This window comes from Pangasianodon hypophthalmus, chromosome 8 (assembly GCF_027358585.1).
Source record: "Pangasianodon hypophthalmus isolate fPanHyp1 chromosome 8, fPanHyp1.pri, whole genome shotgun sequence".
Classification (NCBI taxonomy): Eukaryota; Metazoa; Chordata; class Actinopteri; order Siluriformes; family Pangasiidae; genus Pangasianodon; species Pangasianodon hypophthalmus.
The window spans coordinates 30,519,672-30,542,838 of NC_069717.1; the positions used below are offsets into that span (position 1 = coordinate 30,519,672).

The 23,167-nt window shown below is 42.7% G+C and overlaps 1 protein-coding gene across 7 annotated transcripts in view; it reads left to right on the forward strand.

Moving 5' to 3' along the window:
• Positions 1-23,167, forward strand: part of hmcn2 (hemicentin 2) — a 55,347-nt gene that overhangs the window by 28,017 nt on the left and 4,163 nt on the right. For 5 of the 7 annotated variants that reach the window (XM_026912271.3, XM_053236215.1, XM_026912268.3 and 2 more), the window contains 19 exons: positions 103-237; positions 350-484; positions 1,190-1,459; positions 1,549-1,739; positions 1,821-2,034; positions 2,228-2,362; positions 2,612-2,802; positions 2,928-3,009; positions 3,125-3,295; positions 3,424-3,576; positions 5,350-5,487; positions 5,588-5,709; positions 5,816-6,062; positions 6,374-6,433; positions 6,993-7,112; positions 7,310-7,465; positions 8,748-8,867; positions 9,563-9,688; positions 10,862-10,990. In XM_026912271.3, the coding sequence (XP_026768072.3) occupies positions 103-237; positions 350-484; positions 1,190-1,459; positions 1,549-1,739; positions 1,821-2,034; positions 2,228-2,362; positions 2,612-2,802; positions 2,928-3,009; positions 3,125-3,295; positions 3,424-3,576; positions 5,350-5,487; positions 5,588-5,709; positions 5,816-6,062; positions 6,374-6,433; positions 6,993-7,112; positions 7,310-7,465; positions 8,748-8,867; positions 9,563-9,688; positions 10,862-10,990 (2,895 nt within the window). The remainder of the gene's footprint in view (positions 1-102; positions 238-349; positions 485-1,189; positions 1,460-1,548; positions 1,740-1,820; positions 2,035-2,227; positions 2,363-2,611; positions 2,803-2,927; positions 3,010-3,124; positions 3,296-3,423; positions 3,577-5,349; positions 5,488-5,587; positions 5,710-5,815; positions 6,063-6,373; positions 6,434-6,992; positions 7,113-7,309; positions 7,466-8,747; positions 8,868-9,562; positions 9,689-10,861; positions 10,991-23,167) is intronic. The other 2 variants (XR_003402694.3, XM_034302318.2) reach the window with 2 other exon arrangements.

A 23,167-nucleotide genomic window follows, 5' to 3' on the forward strand; every position in this document is an offset into this window, starting at 1 on the left:
GTATTGTTAGTGCTATACACTGTATTTTATAAGGTTATCATTGATAACATTAGATGTTACTGATGTTGCATATGTGTCTGGGTGTGTATTTTGGTTCATTAGAGGCTCCTGAGATAAGGAACATGGTTAAAGAAGTGAATGTGCTGCTGAATCAGGAAGTTGTTTTGATCTGTGATGTTCACGGATTCCCCAAACCTTCGGTTACCTGGCTTAAAGAGGGTGTTCCCATAGCAAAAGGTCTGCAGACTCTCACTATAATCACAAGCTGAAATAATTTTGAGCTGACACAGAAAGACAGAGAGACTGTTAGCTGATGACAGTAAGTACGTATGTACAATGTTTCTCACAGGTCAGCGCCTGGTGGTTCTGTCTGATGGATCTCTGAGACTTTCTCAGGTTACGCTGGATGATGCAGGAACATATTCTTGTCTGGCACAAAATGCAGCTGGCACCACAGAGGGCAAAACTCAACTCATCCTGCAGGGTACTGCACATAGCTAATTTACTGCAAATACCTCTTTTACCCAACGTACCTCATTTACTGCAACTACCTCATTTAGAGCATCCAGTTCATTTACTAGACTTACCTCATTTTTAAAAAGTACACTTACTCTGTGTATAAAGACACATTTTAGTGTAGTGGGTATAATAGTATAACTGTGCTGCGTAGTGTGTATACTGGTATGTGTTGTTTTGTAGTGGTGTATGTTCTGTTGTGTTGTGTGTATAAATGTAGCGTAATTTGTATATATTTTGCATTCTTGTTGGAATATAGTGTGGATATAGCTATATGCTGATCTATGTAAAGCTGCTTTGTGACAAAACCCATTTTTAAAGGGTTATGTAAATGAAATTGAATTTAATAGTTTTATATTCATATATTTTATTTTAATGATTTAGGATTAGCTTGTTAGGATGCTGGGGTCAGAGCGCAGTTTCAGCACCCCTTGAAGCAGAGAGGGTTAAGGGGCTTGGTAAAGGGCTCAGTAGTGGCTGCTTGTGGTGTTGGGGCTTGAACCCCTGACCTTCTGATCAGTAACCCAGAGCCTTAACTGTTGAGTCACCACTGCCCCTGTTAAGCTCCTTGTTATCTCAGCTCTGTCTTCCACCCCTGTTCATGGCTCTGCCGGCTCTCTCAGATCTCAGTGTGCACTAAAGTGTCTGTGTCTGTTTGTGCATTTCTCTGCAGTTCCTCCTGTCATTTCTGTACCTCATGATGAATATACACTCAGTGTTGGTGAGTCTGTCAGTGTGCCGTGTTCAGCGATTGGTCAGCCGGAGCCCGAGCTGCAATGGCACAAATTGGGTGGTGCTGTGAGGGGCAGAGCAAACCTGTTGACTTTCACCAATGGAACACTGCACATCAAAAATGCACAACTCAAACATGCTGGGGTTTACACGTGCACAGCCTTGAACAGCGCAGGGAGAGCAAGCCGTGACATCACACTGATTCTGCATGGTCAGAACACACACAATGTATTTCACTGTAAAACTGCTAAGATATTTGGTATTTTGGTGGTAAATGTTGCTATGTTTTGGCTTTTTAAGTTCCGCCCATGATCCTTGTTGGTCAGTCGGAAGTGTCTGTCATCCAGGGCTTCCAGAGTCTACTGCCATGTTCAGCTCAAGGAGTTCCAGAACCCAAAATTCACTGGGAGAAAAACGGAGACATTATCCAGAACCTGCGGGGAAAATTTACTGTCCTGAGATCAGGAGAGCTAATCATTGAGAGAACCCAGGTCAGCACACACACACACACACTATGTTTGAGTATTTATGATACTAGGCTGGAACTCCTCAGGTTGCTCCCCCTTTCTCAGCCCTCAGATGCAGGTGTGTTCACTTGTGTGGCCATGAATGCAGCAGGTTCTGCGCATCACAAAGTCCAGCTGTCTGTTAACACGAGGCCAGAGTTTAAGGAGTCACCAAGCGACATGACGCTGAGGGTGGGGCAAAATCTGACCCTTACCTGCCACGCCCACTCTACCCCTCCCCCTGTCATCACCTGGACTGTTAATAGTCGTCCCTATACTGGTAAGCCTCAGGGTTTACAGTTACATACACATTTGTCAGTAGGCACACACACACACACACACACACACACAAACCTACCAGAATACACTCACACACCATTCAGCACACACACACACAGACACCCACACACACACCTATCAGCGCACACACACCAGCTATTTCCTGTGTGATATTCCCTGCTCTTCTCGGTCAGGATTCAGCGTGGATGAAGCAGGTCGGACTTTCCTGATGATTGGGAATGTAACAGTGAGGGACTCGGGATCGTACGTGTGTACAGCGGAGAACAGCGTCGGCTCTATCCGAGCGTTAGCATTCGTCCGCGTCACAGGTGAGTTTTACATACAGGTGACTGAGAGAGGGAGACTCTTTCAGTCTCCCTCTCTCTATCTCTCCCTCTTGCTCTTTCTCTTGCTTTCTCCCTGCTTCTCTTTCTCTCTCTGTGTCTGTCTCACCATTTTGGTCTCTTTTTCTCTCTCTTTCTTTCTGTGTTGCTCTCTCACTCCGTTTTCAGTTTCAGTTTTCATGTGCTCTCTCTCTCTCTTTCTGTCTCATTGTGTCACCTTCTCTCTCTCTGTAGAGCCTCCAGTTCTGAGAGGAGATGGCCATGTGTCTCAGTTTGTCTCTCGTGGTGCAGTAGTTGTGTTGGATTGTCCTGTTAGAGGAACTCCAGCTCCGGTGTTGCGCTGGTTTAAAGATGGCCACCTGCTGAAGGTCACTGAGCATCTTCATCGTCTCCCTAATGGCTCTCTTGTTCTTTACAGTGCCATGGTAACCATCCCATATTTCCACTGTATCTGTTACTACATATACAACACACAGCATCATGTCTGAGTACAGCTGCAATGGACTGTGGAATGAAATTTAGAGTGTGTGTGCATGTGTGTGTGTGTCAGAGCAGAGATTCAGGAGAGTATCAGTGTGTTGCCGAAAATGAGGTGGGAGTTATAAAGAGGACGATATCTCTGAAAGTACAGGGTGAGATGTATATAATTATCACTGTGTTCTGCTATTTGTGTTACAATTATTACATTCAGTAATCAGTTTAATCTGTAATCAGTTTATTTCCCCGCGGTTAATCTTTGCGTTGCAGTTGCAGGCGGTTACTCTCACTGGGAGCAGTGGGGGCCCTGCAGTGTCACATGTGGGCATGGCCTCCAACAGCGAACCAGATTTTGCAATAACCCATCACCAACCAATGGGGGAGCAGCATGTGAGGGTCCAGATATTGAGTCAAAGCAGTGCCAAGCATCTTTATGTTCAGGTTGGTTATTTATTTATTTGTTTGTTTGTTTGTTTTAAATTAAACAAATAGAAAAATATTTTACAGTCATATTCATACATATTTGTTCTCTCTGTATCTCTCTGTCTGTCCTTGGCATCTGTCTGTAGGAGACTCTCTCCGCAGGGCACGTGCCAGTGTGATCGGGATGGTGAATGATCAGGAGTTTGGTGTTTCTTTCCTTGAAGTGAACATCAGTGAGAACTCAAAGCACAGAAGCAGCACACTGGAGGCTCACATGGAGAACGTTCCTCCCAGTGTGGGTGAGAATCACTCATACACTTTAATTTATAATACACAAAATAATATAGCCTACATTTGACAGCTGCACTGTTTGTCATATACAAATAAATGTCAGCATTGCATTGCTAATCAGCAGATTATGGATAAACAAAACATCTTTTTCTGTAAATGTGGCAACTTCCAGTCATTGATGATAGTGAACAGTAATTAGTTGCTTTGCATTACTTTCGGAGAAACCAAGCATTCAGAGGCTGTTATTGATGAGTCACACACTGTAAAATATTTACTGTAAAATTTACAGTACTTTACTGGCAGCAGAGTAAAGTACTTTCCATTTTAGAGTATATAAGTATACAACATATTCACAGTAAAATACTGTAATTGTAACGCCTCATCTGAGGCGGATTGTGTAGGATCCATCAGCAGAAATGAAAACAGACTAATCCGAAACGGCAGGCAGAACACAATCAGGAAACGAGAGCAAAGTCTGAAAAACCAGGAAGTCAATCAGCGAGAAAATACAATACAAAGGCAAAGGCAGAAATCCGAATAAACAAACCAGGGTCATACACATGAAGAAAACAGTACACAAGGCAAAAGAAAACGCTCAGCAATGTCCCGAAAACAATACTTTGCTTCCTTGTGTGGTGAACGCGCTGCTTAAATGTCCCTGAAAACCCCGGAAGTGTTACTCAAGGGTGGCATCAAAACTCAGGCGAGGGCTCCCTCTGGCGGGCAGGTGCCGGTGGTGACGTTACAGTAATGTCTTTACAGATCATTCCTGTTATTTTCATAGTATATTACTGTATGTTTACAGTAATTTTTACAGTGCAGGATTCCAAATATGAACACTAAATGTTGACAGGTGAACCCCAGGCTGGTGATTACCTGTACTAATGACTGATATTTCAGAAGTTCAGTCGGGTAAGCCTTCTCCATGGGGAATGAAAAAACAACCAAGTTCCAACACAAACACTCTTTTACACTACTTTGGTCATAGACACACCACTGCTGTTTGTAAAGTTGTCTGCTGGGTAATGCTTGTTTATACACTGTTTTAACAGCTCAGTGCTCCAGTCCCAAGCCCAGATAAAACTGGGGAGGGTTGCGTCAGGAAGGGCTTCCGGCCAAATCAAATAAACTGACCAATGATCTGCGGTGGCGACCCCTAATGGGAGCAGCTGAAAGAGGAACAACATACACTGTTTTAACAGCTGCTAGAAGGCACATTGTGGACACATTGTAGACACATTATAGACACACAACTCCACAACATTACACATCACAATGCTTTAACGGCAACAGTTATGACACCTGTGTGTGTGTGTGTGTGTGTGTGTGTGTGTGTGTGTGTGCGCGTGTGTGTTGGTTTAGAGAAATGGATTCTACCTGCCTCTCTGACACCATGTGGTTTTACACACAATCACACACACAAACACACACACAAACACAGGAGGCGAGTGGTGTGTATGGTGGAGAGAGCTGATGCCTGCCACATTTTCAGCAGTGAGTCTGATAGAGCATCTGATTGGAATATATGGTATAAAGATTAGGAAGAAAGGAAGTTAAGACTTGTTGAGATGAGATTAGTGAAGCCTGTTCCTCTCCTGAGGTTGAGCTGTACTCACAGAGCCTCGGGAAACAGGTACCTGAGCCACTGATGTGGGAATCTGAGAAAGCGATGCTATGAAAGTTAAGGTAAAGTGAGGAGACGGGCTCAGGAGGATGAAGGAGAATTAACAAGTAAGGGTTAAAGAGTTCCTCTGTGTGTGTGTGTGTGTGCGTTTGTACAGGTCCTTTGCTGAAAGTTCTTGTATCTGCTTTGACTCCGATTTACTGGACGGCTGTTTATGAATCAGCAGGAACAAAGAACGGCTTCTCCATCAGCCGCGGGAATTTCAGACAAGAATCCCAACTGGAGTTTCACACAGGTAACTTTTCCAGACAGGATCAAAATATATTTACAAAGAACAGAAACCTAAAATGTATAAACTATAATAGGACTGAAATTGTATGTTTGTGTGTGTGTAGGAGAGATCTTAAAGATGACCCACGTGGTGAGAGGTGTGGATGCAGAGGGAGTTTTGCTAGTCGACGTGGTCATTAATGGATTTATTCCTGCAGTGTTTTTATCCCCAGTGCTACATCAGCATGTCTGAGTTTCATTCGAACTTTACATTAATCATTGATACATTAATATTAATTGGATGTGTAATGTGGAATAAATATCATCTTGGGTAAATATTCTTGTATCTGTAGGACTTTGATGAGACATACGTGCAGGTCGGCTCTGGTCAGATATACTCCTGGTCTACCCAGAATTCTTTGCAGCAGGATGTCGACTCTGTGCTGACTCTGCGCTGTAATCACTCGCTGGTGTTTGATGGATCGGTGAAACGTTTTGCTCCTCTGCTGCAGCAGATCCGTCTGTCAGACATAAGCAGCTCCTACAACATGCTTAACTTCAGGCTGGACTTTCACATCACAGCCATGTTATCACTGCCAGGTCAGAACATCACAACAATACTAATAACACAGCAGTACAAATTACTATTCTCACTTTGTTAATCATGGCCACATTATCACTGATAGGTCAGACCATCACAACAATATCAATAATATAATACTAATCACTATACTCACAAAGTTCAAGTTCATCATGGTCATGTTGACAATAGAAGGTCTGAGCAGGAGAAAGAACACACACAATGTTTGTAATGTCAGTAAAAAGTTACAAAAATATTTAATGTAAAAAAGCTTCAGTTCTGTCATGTAATTATAAAATTTATCAGCATATATGTTCTTTATTTTGTGTAGATGGTGATGGAGAGAAATGTCCAGAAGGATTCTTGCTGGATAAAGCATCTTACTGTGCTGGTAACTATTTTTTTAATGATTTCTTATAAAATAAATGCAATTCCGTTGTCATTTCTGTATTTCAAACTACAGCAGCTCATACTGTAGTGTAGTAGAGATAGGGTTTAGGGTTTAGAATTTAGGGTTGAGGGTTTCGGGTTGTAATTAGGGTTTAGGATAGGGATTAAAGTTTAGAATTTAGATTAAGGTTCAGGATTTAGGATTGGAATTAGGGTTTAGAGTTTACAATTGAGATTAAGGTTTAGGGTTTAGGATTGGCATTAGGGTAAATAGGGTATGATAAATGTCTAGGATTTGCAGATGCTCTTTGTTTATAGTTACATGTAACATTGTGGAACAGCAGTGAAGGATGTTAGTTCCTCTTCTCGTTAAAGCAGCTATAGACAGTTGTTTCCTCTTATGTTGGTATTGCACCACACAGGCTGGTTTCAATAATTTCAGAGGAATGTGCATATATGACACTCAAAACGACTGCAGGATACACATGACAGACGTCTGCCGTAAACCTATGTGTACTTAAAAGTGTGTTGAAGTGTTTTGATATGTTGATGTGTTTCAGATGAGGATGAGTGTGTGTCAGATTCTCCATGTTCTCACTCCTGCATTAACATCATGGGGAGCTTCAGGTGCAGCTGTCCATCAGGATTCAACCTCAACACGGAGAGCAACAGCTGCCAAGGTCTCTCTCACTCACACACACAGTGGCTAAGTGACTAAACAATAATTAATAAACATTTATCATGTATCTTTTTAAAACAGAAATTATACATTTATATTTATCACAAAATTATTAAGCAAAAACTGCCCAATATTGTGTTCAGCCCTGTTCACAAACCTAATAATTGTGTATCTGTTTGTGTTTGTTCTGTCCTACAGATATAGATGAGTGTGTGGATGGATCTCACATGTGCCTCTATAACCAGTTGTGTGTGAATACAGTTGGAAAATATCGGTGTGAGGTGAAGTGTGGGCCAGGATTCAGACACAGAACTGCTGGTACTGAGAACAGAACAAGAATTGAAGGCTGTGAAGGTACTGAGGAATTTTAATATGACATCACTTCTGGTTCCTGCTAGATACTTTGTGTTAATTAAGGTGACAATATGTCCTCTTTTTCTCAGACATGCCTTCTTTTTGGATGTATCTTTCTGGCCAGGACTTTATATAACATGTCCAGGATTTTGCTTTGTTTTTACGTCAGCATTTGCTTCTATAGTCTCCATACACTGTAGATATTTGAATTGTTTTAACCCGTCTCTTGAGCTTCCGCCTTCTCACAGTAGATCGATTATGTACATGCCCTGTATGCATCTATTGGTCAAAATGCTTCTCAGTCATTACCCGCAGCATGTGTGTAGAAAGTGCAACAACCAGAGACAGATGATTGCTTGAGAAGAGTAGCACATGGTGTCTGAACACAAAAAAATGCCCAAATGCAAATATAAAAACACAGATTAATTACAGAAAAAAATTCCTGTGTTTCTGTCTTGGTCAGGAAGTGGACCAAATATTTTGAAAGGTCCATAAGCATTGAGTTTCTTTCAGAACTGCTGAAGATTGCACAAATTTTCTTTGTTAATCTCTAACACAATGGAAATATACAGTTTCTTTCTCTGATATAAAGACAGTGGACAAAGGAAATGAGTCACTGAAGGGGCTTCTGTACAATACAATTTTAAAGACATTTTGCTGAGACATTCATGAAATATAGCCTACCTGGGGACATCAGCACGACTGAAAAGTGTTAAATCTGATATGTAAAAAGTGGTAAAAATTAAACTATTTTTTTTTGCTTTTCATTTATTTTATTTGTAAGAGACATTAGTTGCATTGAAAGGAATTTATTTGGCCATCAAGCATATTGAAGTATTTGTTAAGACTAACTGTTTATGTATTAAAGTATTAACATAGAGAAGTCATTTATTCAATTCAAATCAATTCAATTTTATGTCTATAGTGCTTTTAACAATTGACATTGTCACAAAGCAGTTCTACAGAAATCTATAAATTCCGGATATAAATTTTAAATGTATAAATTTATCCCTAATGAGCAAGCCAGAGGCGACGATGGTGAGGAAAAACTCACCAAACAAAACCAAAATATGATCACCCTATGTTAATGATTTGTGTATTGTTTGTGTATTGTTAGTTGTAGATATGGACGAGCATACGGAGTTCTGTTCATTGTAGTGATGTTCAATAAAATTGTGGTAATTGGAGTTGTGTTATTTGTGTTAATTGTAGATGTGTTAATTAGAGGGGTGTGAGCATGTGAATTTGTGTAAATTTAAATTGTGTTATATGTGTTCATCAGATGTGGATGAGTGTGTGGAGTCGTCTGTGTCTCCCTGCCAGCATCAGTGCTTTAACACACTCGGCTCCTTCCGCTGCGGCTGCCTGCCTGGATACCAGCTGGTGGGACATCGCTGCTTCGGTCAGTCTTTGTGTGTGTGTATGATAGGTCTTGAGTGGTAAATGAAATTACATAATGGACTCTTACTGATGGAGATGGTGTATAAAGACTAAAGAATTAAGGGTATAAAGAATTCTCCATAAGTCTGAGGTATCGACATTTCAGCATTGAACAGCACCAAGTAAAACACTCCTCCAAAAAGTCAAAGCTGCCAACTCATACAAACTCCACCCATATTTACATGAATAAACATCTATTTAACATTTATTTATCCAAACATTTATTCTCCCCCAAGCGATGGTTGTGAAAAGGAATAGCGTGTGTGAAGATGCGTGGCCAATACACACCGACTAACCACGTTTCCTCCTAACGAGCTACTACTGTAAGGCAATATTCTGAGAGTGCGACATACGTATACGTTCTAGAGAGCATTTAACTGGATGAACACAAGACTAGTACAGGATAAGCCAGCAAAAAATTGTTTTCCCAAAAATGAACTATAGAATTGTATTTTTTCTAGATAATCTGTCATATTGACAATTGTCAATAACAATAAGGGACAGAAACAAAAAACTTGTAAACACGTTTTTTATTTCGGGGTCACTATAAAAACTGAATTGTTTTCATTGGTGAAATATTTTAATCATCTTTGATTATCATGTGTGTTTGCATGTGTGTGTGTGTGTGTGTGTGTGTGTGTGTGTGTGTGTGTGTAGATATAAATGAGTGTTTGAGGAGTGTATGTCCATCTCACCAGCAATGCAAGAATACAGATGGAGGATATCAGTGTTTTGACAACTGTCCATCAGGAATGACTCAGGCTGAAAGCGGTGTGTGTGTGGGTAAGTGTGAGCAAAATGTATAGATTAAAAATGTATAGATTAAAAAGTGTGTACATTTGTGAATTAGGCTAAAAGGTTTCAACAAGCAACACACTATTCCGTGATGAAAAGAAATTCCGGAAGAGATGAGAAAGAAATTTAGTGAAATATATCAGTCTGGAAAGGGGGCACAAATCCACAGTGAGGACCATTATCTCCAAATGGAGAAAACCTGGAACAATGGTCACTATTCCCAGATGTGGCCGGCTGACAAAAAAAATTCCTGTAAGAGCTGGGGATGGTGCCACCTGGGGGCTGTGGAGATGGCTTGGGGATCACATATGGGGAGCTGTACTGTAATGGCTTGGGACTGCGATTGCTGTAGTGGCTTTGGGGCTGCAGTTGCCACGAGCAGCTTCGTACTCAGGACTCCATCAGTGGACAGTGGATAGATTTTAACCAGCCGGACCTCTTGCAAATACTGTGATGAATTTATTGGTTGCACAATTGCACTATTTGTCCATATAGTACACAATAGAAGGGATTTATTTATAATTGCACTATCCGTTGCACCCAGATGAGGATGGGTTCCCTTTTGAGCCTGGTTCCTCTCAAGGTTTCTTCCTCATATCATCTCGGGGAGTTTTTCCTTGCCACCGTCGCCACTGGCTTGCTCATTAGGGATAAATTCACAGTGATAAATTTAAATATTTACAATATATTTTTGTGAATCCATTTATTTCTGTAAAGCTGCTTTGTGACAATGTCCATTGTTAAAAGCGCTATACAAATAAAATTGAATTGAATTGAATTGAATCAACACATCCAGGATGTCACAATAGATCCCAGATGAACATCCAAGGAACTACTACAGGCCTTGATCGCCTCAGATAACGTCACTGTTCATGATTCCACCATTAGAAAGAGCCTGGGCAAAAGTAATATCCATGAGAGAGTTGCAAGACAAAAACCACTGCTAACCATGATGAACATAAAGGCTAATAGAGGAAAGCAGACGGGGCAAATACTTTTTCATGGCACATGGACTGTTTTTATGCATATTAAACGAGTTGTTAAACAGCTGTGGAGTCGTTACTCTTGCACACTTCCCCTTATTAATGAGCAAGATGTTCTGATTATAATACTTGATTATTGGGATGATGTAATGATATCAGCACTACACGTGTCTTTCAGATGTAGACGAGTGTAAAGACGGCAGTCACATGTGTCGCTACAGCCAGATCTGCCAAAACACACTCGGTGGTTATTTGTGTGTGTGTCCAAGAGGCTACCGTTCTCAGGGTGTGGGCAAACCGTGTGTAGGTGCGATTCATTAACACAATCATGATGAGAGGAAAACACCACATCACATACCATACCACACTATACACCATACCACATCACACACCATACCACACTATACACCATACCACACTATACACCATACCACATCACACACCATACCACATCACACACCATACCACACTATACACCATACCACACAATACACCATACCACATCACACACCATACCACATCACACACCATACCACACTATACACCATACCACACTATACACCATACCACACAATACACCATACCACATCACACACCATACCACACTATACACCATACCACACTATACACCATACCACACTATACACTATACCACATCACACACCATACCACACTATACACCATACCACACTATAACACCATACCACATCACACACCATACCACACTATACACCATACCACACTATACACCATACACCATACCACATCACACACCGTACCACATCACACACCGTACCACACTATACACCATACCACATCACACACTATACCACATCACACACCATACCACACTATACACCATACCACACTATACACCATACCACATCACACACCATACCACACTATACACCATACCACACTATACACGATACCACACTATACACCATACCACATCACACACCATACCACATCACACACCATACCACACTATACACCATACCACACTATACACCATACCACATCACACACTATACCACACTATACACCATACCACACTATACACCATACCACATCACACACCATACCACACTATACACCATACCACATCACACACTATACCACATCACACACCATACCACACTATACACCATACCACATCACACACTATACCACACTATACACCATACCACACTATACACCATACCACATCACACACTATACCACATCACACACTATACCACATCACATACCATACCACACTATACACCATACCACACTATACACCATACCACATCACACACCATACCACACTATACACCATACCACATCACACACTATACCACATCACACACTATACCACATCACACACCATACCACACTATACACCATACCACACTATACACCATACCACACTATACACGATACCACACTATACACCATACCACATCACACACCATACCACACAATACACCATACCACATCACACACTATACCACATCACACACTATACCACACTATACACCATACCACATCACACACCATACCACACTATACACCATACCACACTATACACCATACCACATCACACACTATACCACACTATACACCATACCACATCACACACTATACCACATCACACACCATACCACACTATACACCATACCACACTATACACCATACCACATCACACACTATACCACATCACACACAATACCACATCACATACCATACCACACTATACACCATACCACACAATACACCATACCACATCACACACCATACCACACTATACACCATACCACATCACACACTATACCACATCACACACCATACCACACTATACACCATACCACATCACACACTATACCACATCACACACTATACCACATCACATACCATACCACACTATACACCATACCACATCACATACCACACCACATCAGACACCATACCACACTATACACCATACCACACTATACACCATACCACATCACACACCATACCACACTATACACCATACCACATCACACACTATACCACATCACACACTATACCACATCACATACCATACCACACTATACACCATACCACATCACACACCATACCACACTATACACCATACCACATCACACACCATACCACACTATACACCATACCACACTATACACCATACCACATCACACACTATACCACATCACACACCATACCACACTATACACCATACCACACTATACATCATACCACACTATACACGATACCACACTATACACCATACCACATCACACACCATACCACACTATACACCATACCACACTATACACCATACCACATCACACACTATACCACACTATACACCATACCACATCACACACTATACCACATCACACACCATACCACACTATACACCATACCACACTATACACCATACCACATCACACACTATACCACATCACACACTATACCACATCACATACCATACCACACAATACACCATACCACATCACACACCATACCACACTATACACCATACCACATCACACACTATACCACATCACACACCATACCACACTATACACCATACCACATCACACACTATACCACATCACATACCATACCACACTATACACCATACCACATCACATACCACACCACATCAGACACCATACCACACTATACACCATACCACACTATACACCATACCACATCACACACCATACCACACTATACACCATACCACATCACACACTATACCACATCACACACTATACCACACTATACACCATACCACACTATACACCATACTCTACCCCATCACACACTATACCACATCACACACCATACCACATCACACACCATACGACATAACACACTATACCACATCACACACCATACGACATAACACACTATACCACATCACACACCATACCACACTATACACCATACCACATCACACACCATACCACACTGTACACCATACCATACCACATCACACACCATACCACATCACACACCACATCACACACTATACCACATCACATACCACATCACACACCATACCACACTATACACCATACCACATCACACACCATACCACATCACACACCATACTACATCACATACCACATCACATACCATGCCACATCACACACCATACCACACTATACACCCTACCACATCACACACCATACCACATCACACACCATACCACATCACACACCATACCACATCACACACTATACCACATCACATACCACATCACACACCCTACCACATCACACACCATACCACATCACACACGATACCACACTATACACTATACCACATCACATACCATACCACACTATACACCATACCCTACCACATCACACACCATACCACATCACACACGATACCACACTATACACCACACCACATCACACACCATACCACATCACATACCACACCACATCACACACCATACATCACATACCATACCACACCACATCACATACCACATCACACACCATACCACACTATACACCATACCCTACCACATCACACACCATACCACACTATACACCATACCCTACCACATCACACACCATACCACATCACACACCATACCACATCACATACCATACCACATCACACACCATGCCACACTATACACCGTACCACATCACATACCACACCACATCACACACCATACCACACTATACACCATACCACATCACACACCATACCCCATCAGACACCATACCACACTATACACCATACCACATCACACATTATACCACATCACATACCACATCACACACTATACAACATCACATACCACATCACACACTATACCACATCACACACCATACCACACTATACACCATACCACATCACACACCATACCCCATCAGACACCATACCACACTATACACCATACCACATCACACATTATACCACATCACACACCATACCACATCACATACCACACCACATCACACACTATACAACATCACACACCACATCACACACCATAACACATCACATACCACATCACATACCATACCACATCACATACCATACCACATCACACACCATACCACATCACACACCATACCACACTATACACCATACCACATCACACACCATACCACATCACACACCATACCACACTATACACCATACCCTACCACATCACACACCATACCACATCACACACCATACCACACTATACACCACACCACATCACACACCATGCCACATCACACACCATACCACATCACATACCACACCACATCACACACCATACATCACATACCACACCACATCACATACCACATCACACACCATACCACACTATACACCATACCCTACCACATCACACACCATACCACACTATACACCATACCCTACCACATCACACACCATACCACATCACACACCATACCACATCACATACCACACCACATCACACACCATACCACATCACACACCATACCCCATCACATACCATACCACATCACACACCATGCCACACTATACACCGTACCACATCACATACCACACCACATCACACACCATACCACACTATACACCATACCACATCACACACCATACCCCATCAGACACCATACCACACTATACACCATACCACATCACACATTATACCACATCACATACCACATCACACACTATACAACATCACATACCACATCACACACTATACCACATCACACACCATACCACACTATACACCATACCACATCACACACCATACCCCATCAGACACCATACCACACTATACACCATACCACATCACACATTATACCACATCACATACCACATCACACACTATACAACATCACACACCACATCACACACCATAACACATCACATACCACATCACATACCATACCACATCACACACCATACCACATCACACACTATACCACATCACACACCATACCATACCACATCACATACCATACCACATCACACACTATACAACATCACACACCACATCACACACCATAACACATCACATACCACATCACACACCATACCACGTCACACACCATACCACACTATACACCATACCATACCACATCACATACCATACCACATCACACACCATACCACATCACACACTATACCACGTCACACACCATACGACATCAGACACCATACCCTATCACATACCACATCACACACCATACCACATCACATACCACACCACATCACACACCATACCCCATCACATACCATGCCACACTATACACCATACTACACCACATCACACCACATCACATACCACACCACATCACACACCATACCACATCACACGCCATACCACGACACACCATGCCACACTATACACCATACTACACCACATCACACACCATACCCCATCACATACCACATCACATACCACACCACATCACACACCATACCCCATCACATACCATGCCACACTATACACCATACTACACCACATCACACACCATACCACATAACAACCATGCCACACTATACACCATACCACACTATACACCATACCACATCACACACCATACCACATCACATACCATACCACATCACACACCATACCACATCACACACCATACCACACTATACACCATACCACATCACACACCATACCACATTATACACCATACCACATCACACACCATACCACATCACATACCACACCACATCACACACCATACCACACTATACACCATACCCTACCACATCACACACCATACCACATCACACACGATACCACACTATACACCACACCACATCACATACCACACCACATCACACACCATACCACACTATACACCATACCACATCACACGCCATACCACATCACACACTATACCACATCACACACCATACCACACTATACACCATACCACATCACATACCACACCACATCACACACCATACCACACTATATACCATACCCTACCACATCACACACCATACGACATCACACACTATACCACATCACACACTATACCACATCACACACCATACCACATCACATACCATACCACATCACATACCATACCACATCACATACCACACCACATCACACACTATACCACATCACACACCATACCACACTATACACCATACCACATCACACACCACCCAACATCACACACTATACCACGCTATACACCATACCACATCACACACTATACCACATCACACGCCATACCACATCACACACCATACCACATCACATACCACACCACATCACATACCACACCACATGCCACACTATACCACATCACACACCATACCACATCACACACTATACCACATCACACACTACACCACACTATACACCATACCACATCACACACCATGCCACATCACACATCACACACTATACCACATCACACACCATGCCACACTATACACCATACCACACCACATCACATACCGTACCACATCACATACCACACCACATCACACACCATACCCCATCACACACCATACCACATCACATACCATACCCTACCACATCACATACCACACCACATCACATACCATACATCACATACCACACCACATCACACGCCATTCCACATCACACACCATACCACATCACATCACATACCATGCCACACTATACACCATACCACACCACATCACATACCATACCACATCACACACCATACCACATCACACACCATACCACACTATACACCATACCACACCACATCACACACCATACCACATCACATACCACACCCCATCACACACCATACCACATCACATCACATACCATGCCACACTATACACCATACCACACCACATCACACGCCATACCACATCACACACCATACCACATCACACACCATACCACACTATACACCATACCACACCACATCACATACCATACCACATCACATACCACACCCCATCACATACCATACCACATCACACACCATACCACACTATACACCATACCACATCACACACCATACCCCATCACATACCATGCCACACTATACACCATACCACACCACACACCATACCACATCACATACCATGCCACACTATACACCATACCACATCACACACTATACCACATCACACACCATACCACATCACACACCATACCACACTATACACCATACCACACTATACACCATACCACATCACACACCATACCACACTATACACCATACCACACTATACACGATACCACACTATACACCATACCACATCACACACCATACCACATCACACACCATACCACACTATACACCATACCACACTATACACCATACCACATCACACACTATACCACACTATACACCATACCACACTATACACCATACCACATCACACACCATACCACACTATACACCATACCACATCACACACTATACCACATCACACACCATACCACACTATACACCATACCACATCACACACTATACCACACTATACACCATACCACACTATACACCATACCACATCACACACTATACCACATCACACACTATACCACATCACATACCATACCACACTATACACCATACCACACTATACACCATACCACATCACACACCATACCACACTATACACCATACCACATCACACACTATACCACATCACACACTATACCACATCACACACCATACCACACTATACACCATACCACACTATACACCATACCACACTATACACGATACCACACTATACACCATACCACATCACACACCATACCACACAATACACCATACCACATCACACACTATACCACATCACACACTATACCACACTATACACCATACCACATCACACACCATACCACACTATACACCATACCACACTATACACCATACCACATCACACACTATACCACACTATACACCATACCACATCACACACTATACCACATCACACACCATACCACACTATACACCATACCACACTATACACCATACCACATCACACACTATACCACATCACACACAATACCACATCACATACCATACCACACTATACACCATACCACACAATACACCATACCACATCACACACCATACCACACTATACACCATACCACATCACACACTATACCACATCACACACCATACCACACTATACACCATACCACATCACACACTATACCACATCACACACTATACCACATCACATACCATACCACACTATACACCATACCACATCACATACCACACCACATCAGACACCATACCACACTATACACCATACCACACTATACACCATACCACATCACACACCATACCACACTATACACCATACCACATCACACACTATACCACATCACACACTATACCACATCACATACCATACCACACAATACACCATACCACATCACACACCATACCACACTATACACCATACCACATCACACACCATACCACACTATACACCATACCACACTATACACCATACCACATCACACACTATACCACATCACACACCATACCACACTATACACCATACCACACTATACATCATACCACACTATACACGATACCACACTATACACCATACCACATCACACACCATACCACACTATACACCATACCACACTATACACCATACCACATCACACACTATACCACACTATACACCATACCACATCACACACTATACCACATCACACACCATACCACACTATACACCATACCACACTATACACCATACCACATCACACACTATACCACATCACACACTATACCACATCACATACCATACCACACAATACACCATACCACATCACACACCATACCACACTATACACCATACCACATCACACACTATACCACATCACACACCATACCACACTATACACCATACCACATCACACACTATACCACATCACATACCATACCACACTATACACCATACCACATCACATACCACACCACATCAGACACCATACCACACTATACACCATACCACATCACACACCATACCACACTATACACCATACCACACTATACACCATACCACATCACACACCATACCACACTATACACCATACCACACTATACACCATACCACATCACACACCATACCACACTATACACCATACCACATCACACACTATACCACATCACACACTATACCACACTATACACCATACCACACTATACACCATACTCTACCCCATCACACACTATACCACATCACACACCATACCACATCACACACCATACGACATAACACACTATACCACATCACACACCATACGACATAACACACTATACCACATCACACACCATACCACACTATACACCATACCACATCACACACCATACCACACTGTACACCATACCATACCACATCACACACCATACCACATCACACACCACATCACACACTATACCACATCACATACCACATCACACACCATACCACACTATACACCATACCACATCACACACCATACCACATCACACACCATACTACATCACATACCACATCACATACCATGCCACATCACACACCATACCACACTATACACCCTACCACATCACACACCATACCACATCACACACCATACCACATCACACACCATACCACATCACACACTATACCACATCACATACCACATCACACACCCTACCACATCACACACCATACCACATCACACACGATACCACACTATACACTATACCACATCACATACCATACCACACTATACACCATACCCTACCACATCACACACCATACCACATCACACACGATACCACACTATACACCACACCACATCACACACCATACCACATCACATACCACACCACATCACACACCATACATCACATACCATACCACACCACATCACATACCACATCACACACCATACCACACTATACACCATACCCTACCACATCACACACCATACCACACTATACACCATACCCTACCACATCACACACCATACCACATCACACACCATACCACATCACATACCATACCACATCACACACCATGCCACACTATACACCGTACCACATCACATACCACACCACATCACACACCATACCACACTATACACCATACCACATCACACACCATACCCCATCAGACACCATACCACACTATACACCATACCACATCACACATTATACCACATCACATACCACATCACACACTATACAACATCACATACCACATCACACACTATACCACATCACACACCATACCACACTATACACCATACCACATCACACACCATACCCCATCAGACACCATACCACACTATACACCATACCACATCACACATTATACCACATCACACACCATACCACATCACATACCACACCACATCACACACTATACAACATCACACACCACATCACACACCATAACACATCACATACCACATCACATACCATACCACATCACATACCATACCACATCACACACCATACCACATCACACACCATACCACACTATACACCATACCACATCACACACCATACCACATCACACACCATACCACACTATACACCATACCCTACCACATCACACACCATACCACATCACACACCATACCACACTATACACCACACCACATCACACACCATGCCACATCACACACCATACCACATCACATACCACACCACATCACACACCATACATCACATACCATACCACACCACATCACATACCACATCACACACCATACCACACTATACACCATACCCTACCACATCACACACCATACCACACTATACACCATACCCTACCACATCACACACCATACCACATCACATACCACACCACATCACACACCATACCACATCACACACCATACCCCATCACATACCATACCACATCACACACCATGCCACACTATACACCGTACCACATCACATACCACACCACATCACACACCATACCACACTATACACCATACCACATCACACACCATACCCCATCAGACACCATACCACACTATACACCATACCACATCACACATTATACCACATCACATACCACATCACACACTATACAACATCACATACCACATCACACACTATACCACATCACACACCATACCACACTATACACCATACCACATCACACACCATACCCCATCAGACACCATACCACACTATACACCATACCACATCACACATTATACCACATCACATACCACATCACACACTATACAACATCACACACCACATCACACACCATAACACATCACATACCACATCACACACCATACCACATCACACACTATACCACATCACACACCATACCATACCACATCACATACCATACCACATCACACACTATACAACATCACACACCACATCACACACCATAACACATCACATACCACATCACACACCATACCACGTCACACACCATACCACACTATACACCATACCATACCACATCACATACCATACCACATCACACACCATACCACATCACACACTATACCACGTCACACACCATACGACATCAGACACCATACCCTATCACATACCACATCACACACCATACCACATCACATACCACACCACATCACACACCATACCCCATCACATACCATGCCACACTATACACCATACTACACCACATCACACCACATCACATACCACACCACATCACACACCATACATCACATACCACATCACAGACCATACCACATCACATACCACATCACATACCACACCACATCACACACCATACCACATCACACGCCATACCACGACACACCATGCCACACTATACACCATACTACACCACATCACACACCATACCCCATCACATACCACATCACATACCACACCACATCACACACCATACCCCATCACATACCATGCCACACTATACACCATACTACACCACATCACACACCATACCACATAACAACCATGCCACACTATACACCATACCACACTATACACCATACCACATCACACACCATACCACATCACATACCATACCACATCACACACCATACCACATCACACACCATACCACACTATACACCATACCACATCACACACCATACCACATTATACACCATACCACATCACACACCATACCACATCACATACCACACCACATCACACACCATACCACACTATACACCATACCCTACCACATCACACACCATACCACATCACACACGATACCACACTATACACCACACCACATCACATACCACACCACATCACACACCATACCACACTATACACCATACCACATCACACGCCATACCACATCACACACTATACCACATCACACACCATACCACACTATACACCATACCACATCACATACCACACCACATCACACACCATACCACACTATATACCATACCCTACCACATCACACACCATACGACATCACACACTATACCACATCACACACTATACCACATCACACACCATACCACATCACATACCATACCACATCACATACCATACCACATCACATACCACACCACATCACACACTATACC